At 38.4% G+C, this 17,225-nt stretch overlaps 1 protein-coding gene across 1 annotated transcript; it reads right to left on the bottom strand.

Annotated features, from left to right (window-relative positions):
• Nucleotides 1-8,453: 8,453 nt before the first annotated feature.
• On the bottom strand, nt 8,454-9,353 carry LOC149202876 (uncharacterized). Its single transcript, XM_089401716.1, has one exon. The coding sequence runs from the start codon at nt 9,351-9,353 to the stop codon at nt 8,454-8,456; it is 900 nt and encodes a 299-aa protein (XP_089257842.1).
• Between the last annotated feature and the right edge of the window lie 7,872 nt (nt 9,354-17,225).

The raw sequence follows: 17,225 nt of genomic DNA, 5'->3' as shown, positions 1-17,225 counted from the left end.
CTTAATGATGACTTTTAGATCATAGGAATTATGCCCGGGGCTTCGATCATTTTCTCAATAAATTCGGCCTTGGGTGAGCTATATCCTTATCCTTTTGGCCTTCCAAAATAGTGTGTTTATCCTCTTAATATGTCTTTGTTGTCAAGGCATAAGTATGCGGCCTAGTCATTGTAATTAAGGCTTATTAGACCTCCCAAAATTTGGATTTCTTCTTTCTAGGAGCTCGATCCTAGATGACCAAACTTCTTTCACTTGAATTGAAGCCCTTATGATCTCATTCCCGCCCTTATGCTAATGAATCAAGCTCTGATACCATGCTGATAAATCTAGGGAGACATTTAGAATAGGTTATTTAACTTGATTTCTCTTATACTTTGACAAATTCCTGTGATTATTAGTTTTTTCTTCATTATTGTTATTATGTTCTTTTCATCATCAAGAGAGATTCTGAATAGGAAGATCAAAAAGACACCATAGATAGGCACACAGCTAGGGAAAAACTCCTATGAAGGGGAAAACCTAGTTGAACTCTTCCACTAGTAGATTCAAATCAAGTTGAGATGACCAAGACACTTTTAACCTAGACCAAGAATACCCTCCATCCATCAAGTCAACCTTTGAAGTAATAAATCATCTACTAGTTCATTTATTCATAAGTCAACATACTTGGCCCTCTATGTCCTCTTGTACCTTCGGCTCTTGCAACCATATAGCAAATAACTTTCGTCTTGCAATGTGTATCAAACTCCCTTCTATATCTATTATGAATTCCTCTTCTTTGTTGAAATTGCAGATAAAAATGGATGAAATTTCATTGCTTCTTCACAAGTTCGAATGCTCATATATATATATATATATAGATATATATATATATATATATATATATATATATATATATATATATATATATATATATATATATATATATATATATATATATATATATATATACACGTATATATATATATATAGATATATATATATATATATATATACGTGTATATATATATATATATATATATATATATACGTGTATATATATAGATATATATATATATATATATATATATATATATATATATATATATATATATATATATATACATATATATATATATATATATATATATATATACATATATATATATATATATATATATATATATATATATACATATATATATATATATATATATATATATATATATATATATATATATATATATATATATATATATATATATATATATGTATGTATGTATGTATGTATGTATGTATTTATGTATGTACATGGTCTTTTCAAAGTGGACATGTCTTTACATAAGGACGAATTAGCTATTGAAGAGGCTGACTTGATGGAGGAAGAATAAGACTTAATTTTTTACAATAAAACATTTTCTTTCTTTGACACAATGAGCCCCAAGAAGGGTCTTTTAAATAATGATTTTTACTTTGACTTAATACAAGAATCCTATAGAACACAATGGGTACTTTGACCTATTGACCATTGACCAAGCATAAAATCCATGCTTTAATAAGTCAATTACTTTTACAATAAAAAAATATTTTTCTTTCTTTTGACAAATACAATTATGAAGATTGACACTAGTTACATTATTCAACAAAGTTTATCCTCCTCCACCCACTCCATAGCTAGTGATATTCTAATTTTCCACTTCCAACATTCTATTATGGAAAATCATTTTGGAAGCTAATTCTATCGATAGTCAAAACACACCCAGAAGTCAAAGAAATTGTCATAGACACTATTGAACTCAATGAACTTCATTTATACTCATCCCGACTCATATGGTTTTTCTTTTCATACTCTTTGTGATGATTTCATTGGCATTTATTTTTCATTCGACTTTCCAATAACAAAGAATGTATAGTTCATTAAGTTTAGTAGTGTATATGACAATTTCTTTGACTTCCAGGTGTGTTGTGACTATTAATAGAATTAGCTTCTAAAATGAATTTCCAGAATAGAATGTTGGAAGTGGAAAAATTAGGAAATCACTAGCTATGGAGTGGATGGAGGAAAAACTGATGGTGATCCCCTGCTTATCAATTTTACTTTATGCACATGTTGTCACAATCAATCATAGGTTAGGTTGAAATGATGGCCTGCCAAAACTTCATCCATATAATCTGTAGAAGGGGTCATCTATGAGATAGTGTGAAGTGATGATGACAGACATGGTAAATGTTCATTTGTCGGGTCATTTTGAGACAATGATGACAAACCAATGTTATCCCATTCAACGTTATAATCATTAATAGGAAATGTGGGGAGGAAAATTAAAACGTCTGATCATGGACATTATACCACCATTTAAACATATTGATTTTTTGTCATCCTTTAGGTCACTCATATTTAGGCATAATTGTCTTTCCGAAAAGCCAATTTCACTTGACATAATTCAATTTTCAACATCTCTAATCCATTACAAAAACATAATTCATTTTAATTCTTGAAAATATTTAAAATGTTAAATCATTAATAGCACTATGCAAAGAAATTCTAAGCACCATTTTTTTTTAATTGCCAACATCGCCGATCATCTGACGTCATTTCCATATAAATGTTGTAACGTTGCAACCATGGTGAGTTCGTTGCAATTTCTTCTAAAAAATTCCAAGTCCATAAGTATTGTGATGCCATTCATGACGGAAACAATGTCTCAACCATGGCAAGTTCATCACAAAAATGTTGTACCTGTTGATCTTGCAACAACACTTTTGACATAAACAAGGTTGCAACCATGGGAAATTATAACAAGTGTTTACGACGAACAGGTATCAATTATTCAACGATGCCTCATGTTGAAATTTTGATGAGCAGAAAGTGATCGAAAGTGCAAATGCAATGGAAATGATGTTTCGTGAAATTTCCTTTTATTGTTATAGGTACAAAATCTTGCTATAAGAACAACAAAGAACCGTAAATTTTTTTGTCAATATTTATTAGTGAGTTGTCAAGGCATGGAGATCTTGAAGAGATGACACATGCTTATGGGGGGCATTTCAAATGCTTCCAGTTGATCAATAGATGATTATTGGCATGTGATCTTTTATTGTCAGAAAGAAAATCCAATTACCAATATTATTAGTTGGAGGAGCTTGTTATGCTTTGTCATGTGTTTATATGACATTATTTTATTGTGTAGTTTATTGGTGCTCAGATTGGAAGTTGTTAGAGTCACTCCTACTTAATGTAACTGGTTAGACATTCCACATGAATGTAAAAAAAAGGGCTTAGTATGTTATGCGGAGTCTACTTGATGTCAACAAGACTAGGGTTGCAGTAAGTGGATTGATCAGGGTTTGTTAATTCAAATCTATGTTGTTGATGCACATTTTGTGTCAAGAAAGTTAGTTGGTTGATTCTATGTGTTGTATGTCTACATCAAGGGAGCATGTGCTTTGAGATTATGTAGCTAGGGTTGTATTGCAAAACCCTTTCAATTGTTGATAATGATGAGAATGAATGTTATACATGATGTTGTTGAGGTTTGTATGTATGTGGAGATGTATCTTTGAGGAGAATTTTGATATGTTGCTGACTATGTTGATGGTTTAGCAGAATATGAGTTGTTATTACTTTCTATTGACTAAGAGTGGAATATTCATGTTGTTACTATGCATTTATATTAGGAAATGAACTTTGGTAGTAAAGGTCAGATTCATTGCTAAGTTTGTAGACATGGATGACAAGTATGTTATTGGCATTACTATTGTTTATAGTGGTTTTTGCAGGCAAGTGTTAGCATGTTTGGTATAGCTCATAAAGTGTTTCCCTTTTCCATTGTGTCAAATGGGGAGAGAGAAAGACTAGATGGTTTGGTAATTATAGGAGGTTTCCATAAATGCCAAAGGGTAGATAGTTGGCATTGTGGCATGTTGGCATTGATGTCAATATCATGAAGTCCTGGTGTTGTAGGTGTTTGATTATGTGGCTACCATTGAATGTTGAGCATGTCAAAGGTTGTATTATTGATGTTGCGTGTTTGAAGGTGGTTGGAATTGAGGTCAAGTTTTGGATTGCAGATGATGATGTGGCTATTAATGGTGTTCTAATGTAGCAAGGGTGCTTGGAAGGATGGTTGTAGATAGCTTGATGCAGTGATTCATATCGTAGGTAAATAATTTAATGTTTACTACATCTGCCCTAGCTTACTTCTTCATGCCCATGTAGATTTCTTCATTTGTTTTTCCTTGCTTCATTTATCCCACATAGAACTGCTCTAGCTTACCTTTATATGCATGTGTCTATAGGTGAAAAATCTAGGGCATTTTCATGCACAATAAAAACCTCGGGAATTTACCATAGAGTTTGCCCATGGTTTTGGACTACAATCAAAGTGATTGATTTGGTCTAAGGTAATTGTTTTGATTTGGTCACCAAATCATAATGGAACACTTTAACTATTTGATTTGGTCACTCTAAGTTGTTTTTGGTCCTTTTTTGATCTGGTCACATTTGATCATTTGATGTATTCTAAATAATGCTTCAATTTGGTCATCATGTGGAATGTGATTACTTCGTGTTTATCTAGTTTGTTGAGCATGGCATGGGAAATTAAAATTAAATGGGTAATGTTGTGATCTAAAGATTGGTTGGACACAAGTCAAATGTAGCCAGTAGTATCTCAGTTTTGTGCATCAGAACCACCCCAAATGTGTGATTTTCATTGTTAAGTGTTGATTATTGTGATGTACATAATCGATGTCCACATATGTAATTGGAAGGGTGATTATAGCATGAAGCTAATTCCTATAGCATAATGATATAATGACGCAATCTGGTCAGCCAGAGTATAGAGTGAAACAAAAGATTGTGGATCAATTTACTGACTATTTGATCAAAAATTGATGAGTATATAGTGTAATTGATGAAGAATGTCACTAAGATGGCAACTTGAACCTTTTCCCTTGCACGATATAGAGGTTTGAATGTATGTATATGCAGTTTATATTTATTATGTAGAGTTGTTGTGCATTTGGAGAAAAAAATATACACTTGGAGTGATGTATGGTTGCCTACATATGTGAGGATGTTGTAGCAAAGATAAAATTATGATGAACAATGTATTACTATGGAGAATAGAGAACCAAGTTACCAATGATGAATATCTTGTATTGTTGTTTACTATGTAATTTTTTAGTCATATCACTTTGTAGTTTATTGAGTTGGATATTAGTGTTGTTTCGACTAATGTGTTGTAAATATGTATATCAATATTGTATTGAGAGTATTTTGCTATTTCCATGCCTAGTTGAGTAAATGAGCTAGGATTTATCAGTGAGCTTAACATGTTGTTATTTATGCCATCGTGAGGATAGAGTATTGTTTAGTTGCTTTATATTTTGGTAATGATGGCATATTTTCATTTGATTGTATGGATACAACATTGATGACTAGTGTATGTATGTGTTTGTTTCTATTGTGTGTTGAGAGTGAGAGTGTGTTGCTCATGTCAGGTTCATGACAGAGTATGCTGCTACTGGAGCATGTTTTCTACTAACGGTTTAAAAAATATATGTATTTGTGAGTTGATTTGTTGATGACTGAGATTTTGTATGCGAGATGAGTTAGGTGCGAGAATTTTATGTTGATGTTGTGCTTGGGCTGAGTATGAAAATGCATGAAATGGTGGTCCACAGTGTTTGTGGAGTTTGGGACCTCTAGAAAGTGGTGGCTTGCTAAAACAGGGAGATGGGACTTCCTAGCTAGTAGAGGCCAGAAAATTTATGTACAGGGAGTTGGGGCTTCCTATCTAGTGGGAACCAACAAATCAATGTAATCAGATTGAAGAATAATAAAAAAACAAAGAAGCAATGCAGTATGATGGTTTTTCTCTTGGAAGGGTTTCCACCTAAATCTCAGTGTTCTATGTGCATAATGTTCTTGATGCTTATGTATTGTTTCTTGTTTCTACTCTTATATGTGATGTTGAATGTTCTAAGAAGGTAAAAAGATTAATATTTTTTTAATAAGCCTCACTATTGATTAACTCCCTCCTTCTCAATAGTGATCTGGTTACCAATAACCACATTTATAGAAGATAAAGAAACAAATAAGAAAAATATCCATGAATATTCTAGTCATGAATCAACCTAAGAGGAAGCCCAATTTGTAAGAAATCCATAAAAGGGAGTTGTTCAAAGGTAATCCTCCATTCAAGTGTTTTTAGTGTGGTAGAATAGGTCATTATGCATCTAAATGTCCTTATGCAAGATTAAATGATAGTGATAAATAAAAATTGAAATCTCATGATCATAAAAGAAGAGGTACTCCAAATAATTTAGCGATTTTGAAAGTGATGAATGCATTGTTTATGGTGAAAGAGGATAAATTTTATTCATAGCTATGAAAAATCAAAATGATAAAGAAGAGATTGAAGAGGAAGTGTATTTTCAGGGAGAACTTGTAAGTGTTTTGGAAGATTTAGGACAACTAAGGAAAAATGCCAATCATTTAGAAAAATAGTTGTAAGAATACAAGGATAAAGGATGTGATGTAGATTTAGTCATTCTTCTAAAAATTGAACTAGGAGAAACTAAAAGAATAAAGGAGATTATATTAAAGAAGTTGACCCAAAAGGAAGGAAACTGTGAGAAGTTGGAAGAATAAATTGTCTTTTGAGAAAGGAATTCGAAAAATCTCAGATCATCTGAATCAAAATATGATGCTAATAAAAGGTATTGAGTCATTACATCAGATCCTTAGCTATCATACATTTCCATTAATAAAGATAGGTCTTGGCTATGAAGAGAACCCACAGAACACCAAGGGAGGGTCAATTTCAACAACAATAGAAAAGAGATGTAGGGAACCCATCAGCTATGTTGAAGCACTCAATAATAGTTTAAAGGGACATCAAGGTCATGAATATTTTTTCGTCAAAAAGGTGTTTAGTCGTTTAGAAAAACATAAGAGAGATTCAAAGGAATTATAAATAGGAAAAGATAATAGTCATACAAATATGTTAAAAGGAAACAATACACCTATGGATCATCAATGTTATGGCAAAGAAAGTGGGAAAAGTATATTAAAAAAAGACGTGTATTCCTTTGAGTGGGCAATACATCCATGTACCAAAATTTCTTTTATGAACACTACTACAAATGCAATAATTTTGGTCTTAAGGCAATTGATTGTAGAGCCTATCCAAGAAGAAATTATGGAAGGAATAATTTCTTAAAACTCCAATGAACAACCACTTAAGCATCAAATCTAAAGGTATGTACGAAAGTTGTATTAGAAAAGGAAGTCATTTTTCTCCTCTGTTGAATTGCAATGAATGATACATATGCAACATAGTATGGGTGATGAGCCTCGGTATTGCAACAAGAATGTTGCAACTCCCAATGCTACCAACTTTAATTATCAAACTGGGGTTCGTACAAACTTAAGAGGTATTGACACCATATTTTTAGCATAGAATGTGTCCTTCCTTCATTGTCATGATGTAATGGAGTGCATGTAATGAAATCAAATCCTAACCTAATTGCAGAAAATGAAATGCTCAAAATGGAAACCTTAACCTATTGCAAGAAAGAAATTATAAGGAAAAAAACCTATTCTAATTACATAAAGTGAAGATCATGAAATAAATGTCAACCATTACATTTCAAAGAGTTCATATCCATTAACAGAGCTCATCAGATGTGGCAATCAAGAAAATCATCATTGTATTATCCAATTTATAAATTTGTCCATTAACCCAAATCGTTAAAATGTTTTGCATGGGTAAAGAGGCAAGTCCTAAATGGTCTTTAGTCATCCCTAATAATTGATTTAGAGCATAGGGGTCTTGATTCAACCCTAAGGGATAATAACCAAGCTTCTTGAGCAAATCTAGGCAAGTATATGCATGTTGGAAGGCTACTACAGGGTTTCTTCTAGTATTACTACAGGAAACAACAGATTTGCTATAGGGAGTTATAATTCACTGAATGACAAACCAAATCAGATCCAAATTGGATGACGATTTTTTTTTTGTTGACTAGGATGTCTTAGGTCTCAATTCCAAGCGGAATCACTCAAAAATACCTATGTCAACCCATGCTAAAAAATGGCAGAAAATTACTAATCTAAAATGTAGAAATGTGAGAACTAGTGAGCTAGTAAATCTATAAAATGCCTAACCTAATCAAGTGAAAATAAAATGGGGTGATTTTTCTTTTTTTCCAGTGGAAAAAGTCGTAATTTCTTTATTAATGAGAAATTACATTTTGCAGATGCAAAGCATATTCCATGATAAGTTGTACCTGACAAACCAAAACTAGAAATTGATTCCACCTCAAGGGTGGAGCTGTTCAAAAATTTAACTTTTAAGGATGCTGTGGTACTCTTCATAGAGAGACCATTACTGAAAAAAACATAAGAACAATATGAATAATTACATATGATCATTAGTTAAGAGTCGAGACCAAAAAAAAAACTGTTATGCTCCAAGTTCTATAAACAGCCTGTGATAGTACTGGTAAGAGTTGTCATCTCGTTCCTCCTGAATCAACCAAGAAGCATCGTCCCTGTGCGCTGCTTCCTTGGATAGGTGGTCAGCAGCTGTGTTGCGTTCCCTGTAGATATGGCGACAAGAGAAGGAGTCAAAATATGTAATGAGTCTATGAGTTTCGTCCAGAATATGTTTTAGAGAATATGCATTGCATTGAGATTTTTTGTTAATCCAGTTGCATATTAATTGAGAGTCACCAAATAGCTGTAAATGCAGACAGTGTTTGATCAATGCAAAGTGTATGAGGTTTTTGGCTGCAAGGAGTTCAGCAAAGTTGTTGGTCCCCCTGCCCAGCCCCATTTGGATTCTGAAGGTGTGGGATTCAGAAAGGTGGAGGATTGCGCCCCCTCCACAGCCTGTCTCCTGGGCTGACCCATCAAAATAAGCCCATGGCTGGGCTGTATTGATAATTTCCAAAGTTATATTCCTATGGGCCGGCTGGGAGCCCTCATCGGGGATGGAGTTGTAGTCAACATGGATTCTGGAAGAAATGGAGGGCCAGTGAGGGTCTTTTTGCTGGAAAATTGTTTGATTTCTGGCAATCCAGATGGCCCAACATATAAGGAGAGGGATGTTCTTCTCTTTATCAGAAGCATATTGCCACCAACGGTTCCATGAGTCTATGAAATTTGTACCCTGCCATCTTTTATAGGAGGAGAGAGAACTGAGGAGGTCGTTCCAAAGATCTTGAGAGCAAGGGCAATGGAGGAAGAGATGGTCCGTGTCCTCGCTACCACCCTTGCAAAGATAACACCAGAATGGGCCTGAGAAAGATCTTTTCATCAGGTTGGCTCCAGTCAGGACCTTATTCCGGAGGATGGACCACATAAGTAATTTCGATCAAGGGGCTACCTTCAGCTTCCACAAATGCTTCCACCATTGCTCCAAGGATGGTGGCTTGTGATGCTCCATCAGCACCTGGTAGCCTATCTTGGGGGAGTATGCTCCATGTTTAGCAAATGCCCAAATAAGCTCATCATCTCCCTCAGTTATTCTTATATGGGCCTCAGTCAAAGCTTTTGTGTAATCCCTCCACTCCTGTTGCCAGTGTTGCGGTATATTTAGATCATGCACTATTTTCCAGGCCTGCTGAAACAGAGAGGAGTGTACCTCATCGACAATATGGCTGATATTCGATATGCCTAGGTCCAAAAGATGGCCTCTCAATCCCTCTGAAAGCCCGTGAGCGTTGCCGCACCCCACCCAGGGATCTATGCCTATCTGCACCTGAGATCCAGACCGGATCCTCCATGTCAGACCATTCCGAAGAAGTTCCTTGGTACTGTTGACTACCTTCCAAATTATGGAGATATTGGCATTATTCCTGTGGTCTTGCCTGATCTAGTCTTGTACATTTGAGGGGGATATATACTTGGACACAACCACCTTCGTCCATAGACTATGGTTGTTGAGTAGTTTCCATCCTAGCTTTGCTGCCAGAGCCTTTGAGAAGGTATCCAGCCGCTTGATGCCCCATCCTCCCCAACCCTTCGGAAGAGCTAAATATTCCCAGCTTGTCCAAGCAAATATTCTCCCTGTCTGCTTCCCTTTCCATAAGAACCAGCAGCATATGTTTTGTAGTCGAGCCAGAATGCCTCGAGGTATCCATGCTAGTGTCATCCAATAAACCGGGGTTGCTTCCAGGACAGCCTTGATGAGGACCAGCCTCCCCGCTCTGGACAGGTATTTATGATACCATATATTAAGTCTCCTCTCAACTTTTGAAATGAGCCACGTCCAATCTGCAATTTTGTATCCATGAGGTTTTAGCCTGTACCCAAGATACCTCAGTCCTTCTTCGAGGGTGACTTCTGTGAATGCAAATCTCCGAAGAGCAAACTGTAACTCATGTTGAGAGCAACCTGTGGCAATGATAGTGGATTTTGCCTCGTTTAAGACCATACCAGTAGCTTTTAAGAAAATATCCAGAGAGCGGTGGAAGGAAGTGATGTCCCCAATTCCTCCGTTAAGGAAGACCAACACATCATCCACGAATAATAAATGGGTGAGGATGCATGCTTCAGTGATTTTGATTCCCCTTATTCGCCCTTGCCTATGGTCCTCTCTGATGACTCTGCTGAGGCCCTCCATAATAAGTAGAAAGAGTAGAGGAGAAAGGGGGCAACCTTGCCTCAGCCCTCTTTCTACATGGAAAAAAGGGGAGGCAGAGCCATTGATTAGTACACTATAAGATACGTTTGTAATGCAGCACATGATCCACTTGATGAAAGAGTAAGGGAATCCTAGATGGGTTAATAGGATGCGGATGTAGAGCCAGTTGACCCTGTCAAAAGCTTTGGAAAGGTCAATTTTCAAAATCATTCCTTTGAGGCTTTTGGTCTGAACGGAGTGAAGGAGTTCCTGAGCTGTACTGATGGCCTCATGTATTTGTCTGTTCTGTAGGAAGGCAAACTGTTCAGGGGAGATATACGAAGACAGGATAGGCTTAAGGTGATTGGCAATGATTTTTGCAATAATCTTGTATATGCAATTGCATAAGGAGATAGGCCTGAAATCATCATAGGTCGAAGGGTTATCAGATTTGGGGATAAGAGCGATGAATGTGGAGTTGAAGCTTTCCCACATCCTTCCCCTCGTTCGACATTCCTCTATCAATCTTAAGAGGTCCATCCCTAGGATGTCAAAGAAAGCAGTGTAGAATTCAACTGTCCAACCATCCGGTCCAGGACTCTTGTCTTTTTTTAACCATTTGAGAGTTGCTTCTAGCTCTCCAAGGGTTACCTCCTTTGTCAGGTCCTGCTCTGCCTCTTGGTCCACAAATCTGGGAAAAATTTGTGCAATGCGCATGACTTCGGCCAGGGTGGCAATAGGAGGTTCCATGCATATGACCCGAAAGTCAGAATTAGCTAAGCCTACCAGTTCCCTGAAGGTCTTAATAGGGACTCCTTGGTAATTTTTGAGTTCCCAGATGGTATTAATCACCTTTCTCCCATTTGCATGCTTTTGAAAGAATTTGGTGTTGTCGTCTCCCTCCTTGAGCCATATAGCTCGGCTATGAAGTCTCCAGCTCTCCTCCCTGTCCTTCAATATTTGAGTCCTCTTTTGAAGGAGAGAGGCCATCTTATCCTTTTGTTCTTGGGAATCTATAATTCCTCCCGTACCCTCTTCCAATGAAGCAATAGCCTCCTCTGCTGTTTTGAGCAATTACTCCTCCTGGTCTCTTCTCCTCTGGGCCCACTCTTTTGAGAGAGACTTCAGGGCCTGCATGTTGCGTGCAAACCCTTCTGCAATGTTTCCTTTGGAGTCCACTGAGTGTGCCTTCCAGTAATCACCCACTACCTTCATGTACCCGACATCCTTTAACCAGGTGGCATTAAATTTGAATGGGGCCTTTGGTTTGTTGATGACATCTTGAATTTCTAGATAGATGGGCCTATGGTCTGATAACCCTCCCGAGCTAACCCATTGTCTGATATGGAAGCCTCTATTGGCCAGAGCTTCTTTGATGAGAAAGCGATCCAGTCTTCTAGCCAGGCTGGCCTCCCCTGTTCTATTGTTTCTCCAGGTGGGCTGAATTTTAGCAGATGGGATATCTATGAGATTGTGATTATCCAACAAATTCTCAAAGAAAACAGACAGAGAGTCCACTTGTGCCTGAAGCCCCCATGACTCCGCAAACCCTAGAGAAGTTCAGGTCTCCTCCGAGGATAAGATTGTCTGCTTGCATAATAGAGGAGGATAGCAGCTTCCTCCATAAGTCAGCCCTATCACGGCAGGGGCAATATACATTAATAATCCTGAAAATGGCTTCGAGGGTGGACGAGTAGTTATCCGCTCCCAGGAAGCTAGTGCCCCCCCAGACATTTAACAGTTTAATGGAGCGAGTGCATATGCCCAAGGTAACCCCGCTAGATCTTCCCATGGCATCGAGTGAGTGGAAAGACTAGTTCGGGAGCTAGGATTCCAGGAGAGGGGTGATGGTACAAGCTGGGCCGAGAGTTTCTTGGAGGAAGATAATGTCAACAATTTCCGAGGAGAACAAACGCCTCAGGGCTAGTTTTTTGCCGGGACTAGCCATCCCTCGACAATTGAAGGAGAGCATCTTCATGGAGGGGGGGAGGAAGGGGCTTTCTCTACTCTAAGACCCCAAGGGATAGTTTTCTGTCTGCCCGTAGCGATCTCCTCCCCGGCCTGATTTTTAGCCCTAGTTAGGGAGGAGGGTCGGCCCTGGGGGAGCTTGGGAAGAAAAGGGAAGGGTACCACCCCAAACCCTACCACATCTTTGCCTTGTGATCGAAGCTTAGAGCGCGTAGGGTAGCAATGGTTGATGCGCGGGGGGGGGGGGGGGAGCGGGGAAAGGAGAGGTGAGGACCACCGAGAGGGAAGGTTGAGGCGAGGGGTAAGCGGAGGGAGGGGGCACGATGGGGCAATGTTGATTTGAGAGGGAATGCCAGGGAGGTCCAGAGAGGGGAAGGGAGAGTGGGGAGAGGGATAATGTGTGGGGGGAAACATCCGCAAGGGGAGGAGAGCTAACCAATGAATGCATGAATGAAGATGAAAGAATATCAGATACAAAGAAAGAAAAGGGGAGAGAAGAGGAGACCGTACCCATGGTGAAAGCGTCCCCTAAAGCTACCCAAGCTCTCGTCAGAGGAGGAGAGGGTGGCCGAAGTGGAGCTTTTCACCACTTCTTCTTGGGACCAAGGTCCATCTCTCAAGTTTCCTCTGCTACATCTTGCATTGGTTGTTCTTCGACCTCTTGAGCATGCTGGGCGAGTTCCATATGGGTGGCGATATTCTGAGCAATCTCCAGGGGTTGTTGGCCCCCTTTGGCATTTAGAGGGTAGTCCTTAAACACATGACCAACCTTATGACAGCGTCGACATCTGTAGGGCACACCTTCGTAGTCCAAAATTTGCTTCCTGGTGAAGTTCCACCATTGGATGGTGATGTATTCCTGCAAACCCCCTCTCGTATCCATGTGCACCAAAATTCTGGCATAAGCCATCTTGCCAGTAGCAAGGTAGGATTTATCCAAACCCATATAAGTATTGAGCGAATTGCCAATGCGCTTGAAGATTTCCTCCGACCAGAAATGAGGGGGGAGTCTTGGCAACCTAACCCAAAATGGGCCAACCCCTATTTGTTCTGATTCAGGTTCAAAGAGGGGTGACCAGCGCTTCAAGAGAACCGATGTGTGTTCGAAGTGCCAATAAGAAGATAATACCCAGTTGGTATGGTCCGGCCTAGAAAACCTGAAAGCGAACCAACCCCTCACAAAGGTCTGGACTGTGGGCAGGTCTGCAAGATGGTGGCCCCATACCTCAGAAGCCCAGGCTTTTAGCCTTTCTGCCATGTGTGTGCATCCCCGAATCCTTCCAACCAGGACCCTATCTGCAATATCCATGGAGTACGCCAATTGTATATCTTCCTCCAGCCACAAGAAGATGTCGTCGATCTTGGATCTAAAGCACCTAGCCTTCTTTCGGTATCTTGCTTCCTCGGAAAGGGTCTCCTTTAGATCAGAGTTGAGCCCAGGAACAAGAGGGGCCTCAGGATAAGGAGATGGTACAGATGGGAGGGTGTCAAAGAGCGTCGGAATGTTTGTAAAGCTGCAAAATGGAGGGTCGAGACATTGAGATGAGGATGGAGTGATCAAAGCAGAGAGAGCTGACAAGTTGTTCAAAACAGAGGAGGGTCCACTTGAAAGGGGAAGATGAGGAGGATCAGCACAAGATTACAGAAGATTAGGGTTTAGGCAGCCAATAGCAAACCCTAACGAGGACTATGACGCTGGCGGTGTAGTGAGGGACGGCCAGGTCGGGGGAATGTCCGGCAAGATGACCAGGCATTGAACGACCCAGAGATCAGAGGTAGGTCGGCGATGGCCTCATTCAGTTCACAACTAAACATAACACAATCCTCCTTTGAGGAATGTAGATACGACCAGATAGCTCCCTCCGGCAGTGGGTCCTCTGAGTAATCAACAAGATTGAGCTCCATTGATGTCGGGAGAACATGAGCACCAGCTACCTGTAACCGCCAAGGAGTAACAAGGTGAAAGCGAGAGGGATTCAAACCCTAAATGGAGGATGCGAAGCGAAAGTGTAAAACAGATCTGTAAAACAGTAAATCCACCATGTGGTCGTGATAAATCAAGGTTAGGGAGATGGTAGTAGCCTCGGGCCCAATCTACGTGGATCCGTCCTGGTCTGCCATCTACTACACATACTAGCAACCACGTCAGGTCAGTTGTACTCGCCATTGCAATTCAGAGCCATCCTCAGAAGCCTCACACTTGGATTGGATTTCATCGGAGTGATTTTTGTTATTAAATAGAATGTTTTTTTTATCTAATTCAAGTGGAATCAACTCGATTGAAACTCGTTAGCATGCTCTAAAAAATAGCAGAAATTTATTGTTATTTGCCACAAAAGACTTCCAGAAACCTAGATTTGGGAATAAGCAAAACTAATCCATGTAGCTAAATGATTACTATGACCTTAAAAATTTGTTCCAAGGATGAAATGATGCTTTTGATTCTAAAAAATAACTTACTTCAACCATTTAACCCAATCGTACAACAAGAAATCATTAACACTAAATGCAGAATAGAAAAAAGACAAGAACGAGAGATGCATGTGAATAAGAAGTGAAAAGAAGAAAAGTAAATGATACAAAAGGGATCTAAGGCTCTTGGGATGGATAATCCCAAGGAAACTCAAAGTACTATGAATGAGACCAAGATTTATAAGCTGAACATGACACCAATCTTCATTAATTCCATCAATACAATTACATCCCTGCAAGAAATGAGAGTGGAGCTACAAAAATACGAGTTCTCTCCACAAGATGACTAATAAAAATCAACCCCTAGAGGTAAATTTGACTTGGTACTTATAAAAAAATATTAGGAATCATTCCCCATGAAAGGATGAAGCTTTCCCCACCAAAATCCCTTGATTAGTGGATCTGGCTCCCAATACTAGGAATCTGCATTAAATGGCAGGGAACACATTCCTAGACTTTCTCAATCATTGGAGCTCCACAATATGTGCCATAATTCCAAAATATCTTTTTGATTTATTATTTAATATTGATCTGCTTATAGTAGGGAGAAAGTCCCTAAATTATCTCCTCCTCTAAATCTTCATAATCTGCCCAATATTCTCACAATATTCCACAAAAATAAATAATATTAGTCGCAACTATGCAATTATCCATAAACCTTCCTAATGAACATATTAAAGTTAAAAAATAATTATCTAATGTAAAAAGAGAGGTTTAATGTGTTGAAGGATGGTCAGATGGGTATTAATTTATGTATAATTTAGAGGCATGCACCTTAATTTATGTCTAATTTAGAGGCCCATCATACCCCCCTACTGAAAGTGTTGCTCATCCTCTGAGCAACTTAGTGACCTCATTGTGCCTCATCCATGGCGCTAGTGGCCTCTCTCTTTTGCATTCCTCGGTCCTTTCTCTTTAGAATCTTGGTTGTAAGTTCTGCAAGGACAAGAACAAAAATGTAGTTGTTTTTTTTGTGATTGTTTAACAACCTTTTAAGCAAAACAACATAAATTTCCTCCTTGCAAGTGAAGTTTGTTGGCTTTTAGATCCATTTCATTCATATCCTCTCCCTTGAAACCTTCATTCAATTGTCACTCATTTTTCCAACACTGTTTGTGCATCGAAAAAATCACAATGTTTCTTGATGCCATTAGCCTACCTTCTTTCCCTTATTCAAGATGGGTTCTTGAATATTTTTTAGTTAGGTAAGGTCTTCCCCATCCTTTTCCAACCTTATTCTACCTTTCTCCACCATTTTGATACCTCTGAAACCTTAAAAATGCCTTTAGATGAGAACCAGGACATCCTATAGTAATTCCTGTAAAAACTACAAGAAACCCTGTAGCAGTTCCTGTAGTACTACAGGAAACCCTGTTTAAACCTGTTTTGAGCATAAATGATAGTCTGAGCCTAGGATAGGCCCTCAACTTGACTTCCATGCCTCTCTCCCATTTCTATAACATCTTTTAGGCCTTGGAAAAAAGCTACAAAGCAATTAGAGACCTCTTGGAAATCCTCTTTTCATCACTGTAGTTTGAGTTCTGTTTTGATGGTGAATGCCTTATTTCCTTTTGTTTCCTTCTTGTTCTCTTTTGTGGCCTATATTATTTCCTAACATCATTGGAGTTCTCTGTTTTGATTAGGTCTCTCTTAGGCACTTCCATTTCAGGTTTTAGCACAATTTGTTCCTTTCTTCCTTCTTATAGTAGCATTATGCCTTCCTATAGAAGTCATTCCTCCTCTTTCAGGGTCTTCTAACTGTATGGGAGTGATGAGAAATGATGTAGAGGGTTTGAAGGAAGATGCTAGGGCTCAGAGGGAGTAATGTAGGTTTGTGGAAATGGAGAGGACACTCTTTTTGTTTTTTTCAAGAAATTTTTAGGGTGAGACAGAGCTTAGGGTTTATTCTTGAAAAATATTATTTTTTTTCTTATGAAATTGGATGGATGAATGATGGATAGATAGTGGATATGAAATGTATGGAGGGCTTGGAGTGTTGTGGTGACTTAGCCTTTGCAGAAATTTCTTCTTTTAATTCCCATTCCTCGAAATCATCACCCTTCCTAATTTGGCTTTTCTGCATTGCATGAGTGAAGGAGTGAGCTGAAATTAACTAGTTGAAGGTGATCGAGACTGCTAACCCATCCTTAGCTTATAAAGCCTCATCTA

Source organism: Pinus tabuliformis, chromosome 2_1, assembly GCF_031772625.1.
Source record: "Pinus tabuliformis cultivar Carrire ecotype Pingquan chromosome 2_1, CPIR1, whole genome shotgun sequence".
Taxonomy (NCBI): Eukaryota; Viridiplantae; Streptophyta; class Pinopsida; order Pinales; family Pinaceae; genus Pinus; species Pinus tabuliformis.
The sequence above is the reverse complement of the archived record's forward strand: the minus strand, read 5'-3'. Positions and strand labels throughout refer to the sequence as shown.

Coding starts and splice junctions, on each gene's coding strand:
- LOC149202876 (XM_089401716.1), bottom strand. CDS start 9,353: ATGTGGTCCATCCTCCGGAATAAGGTCCTGACTGGAGCCAACCTGATG.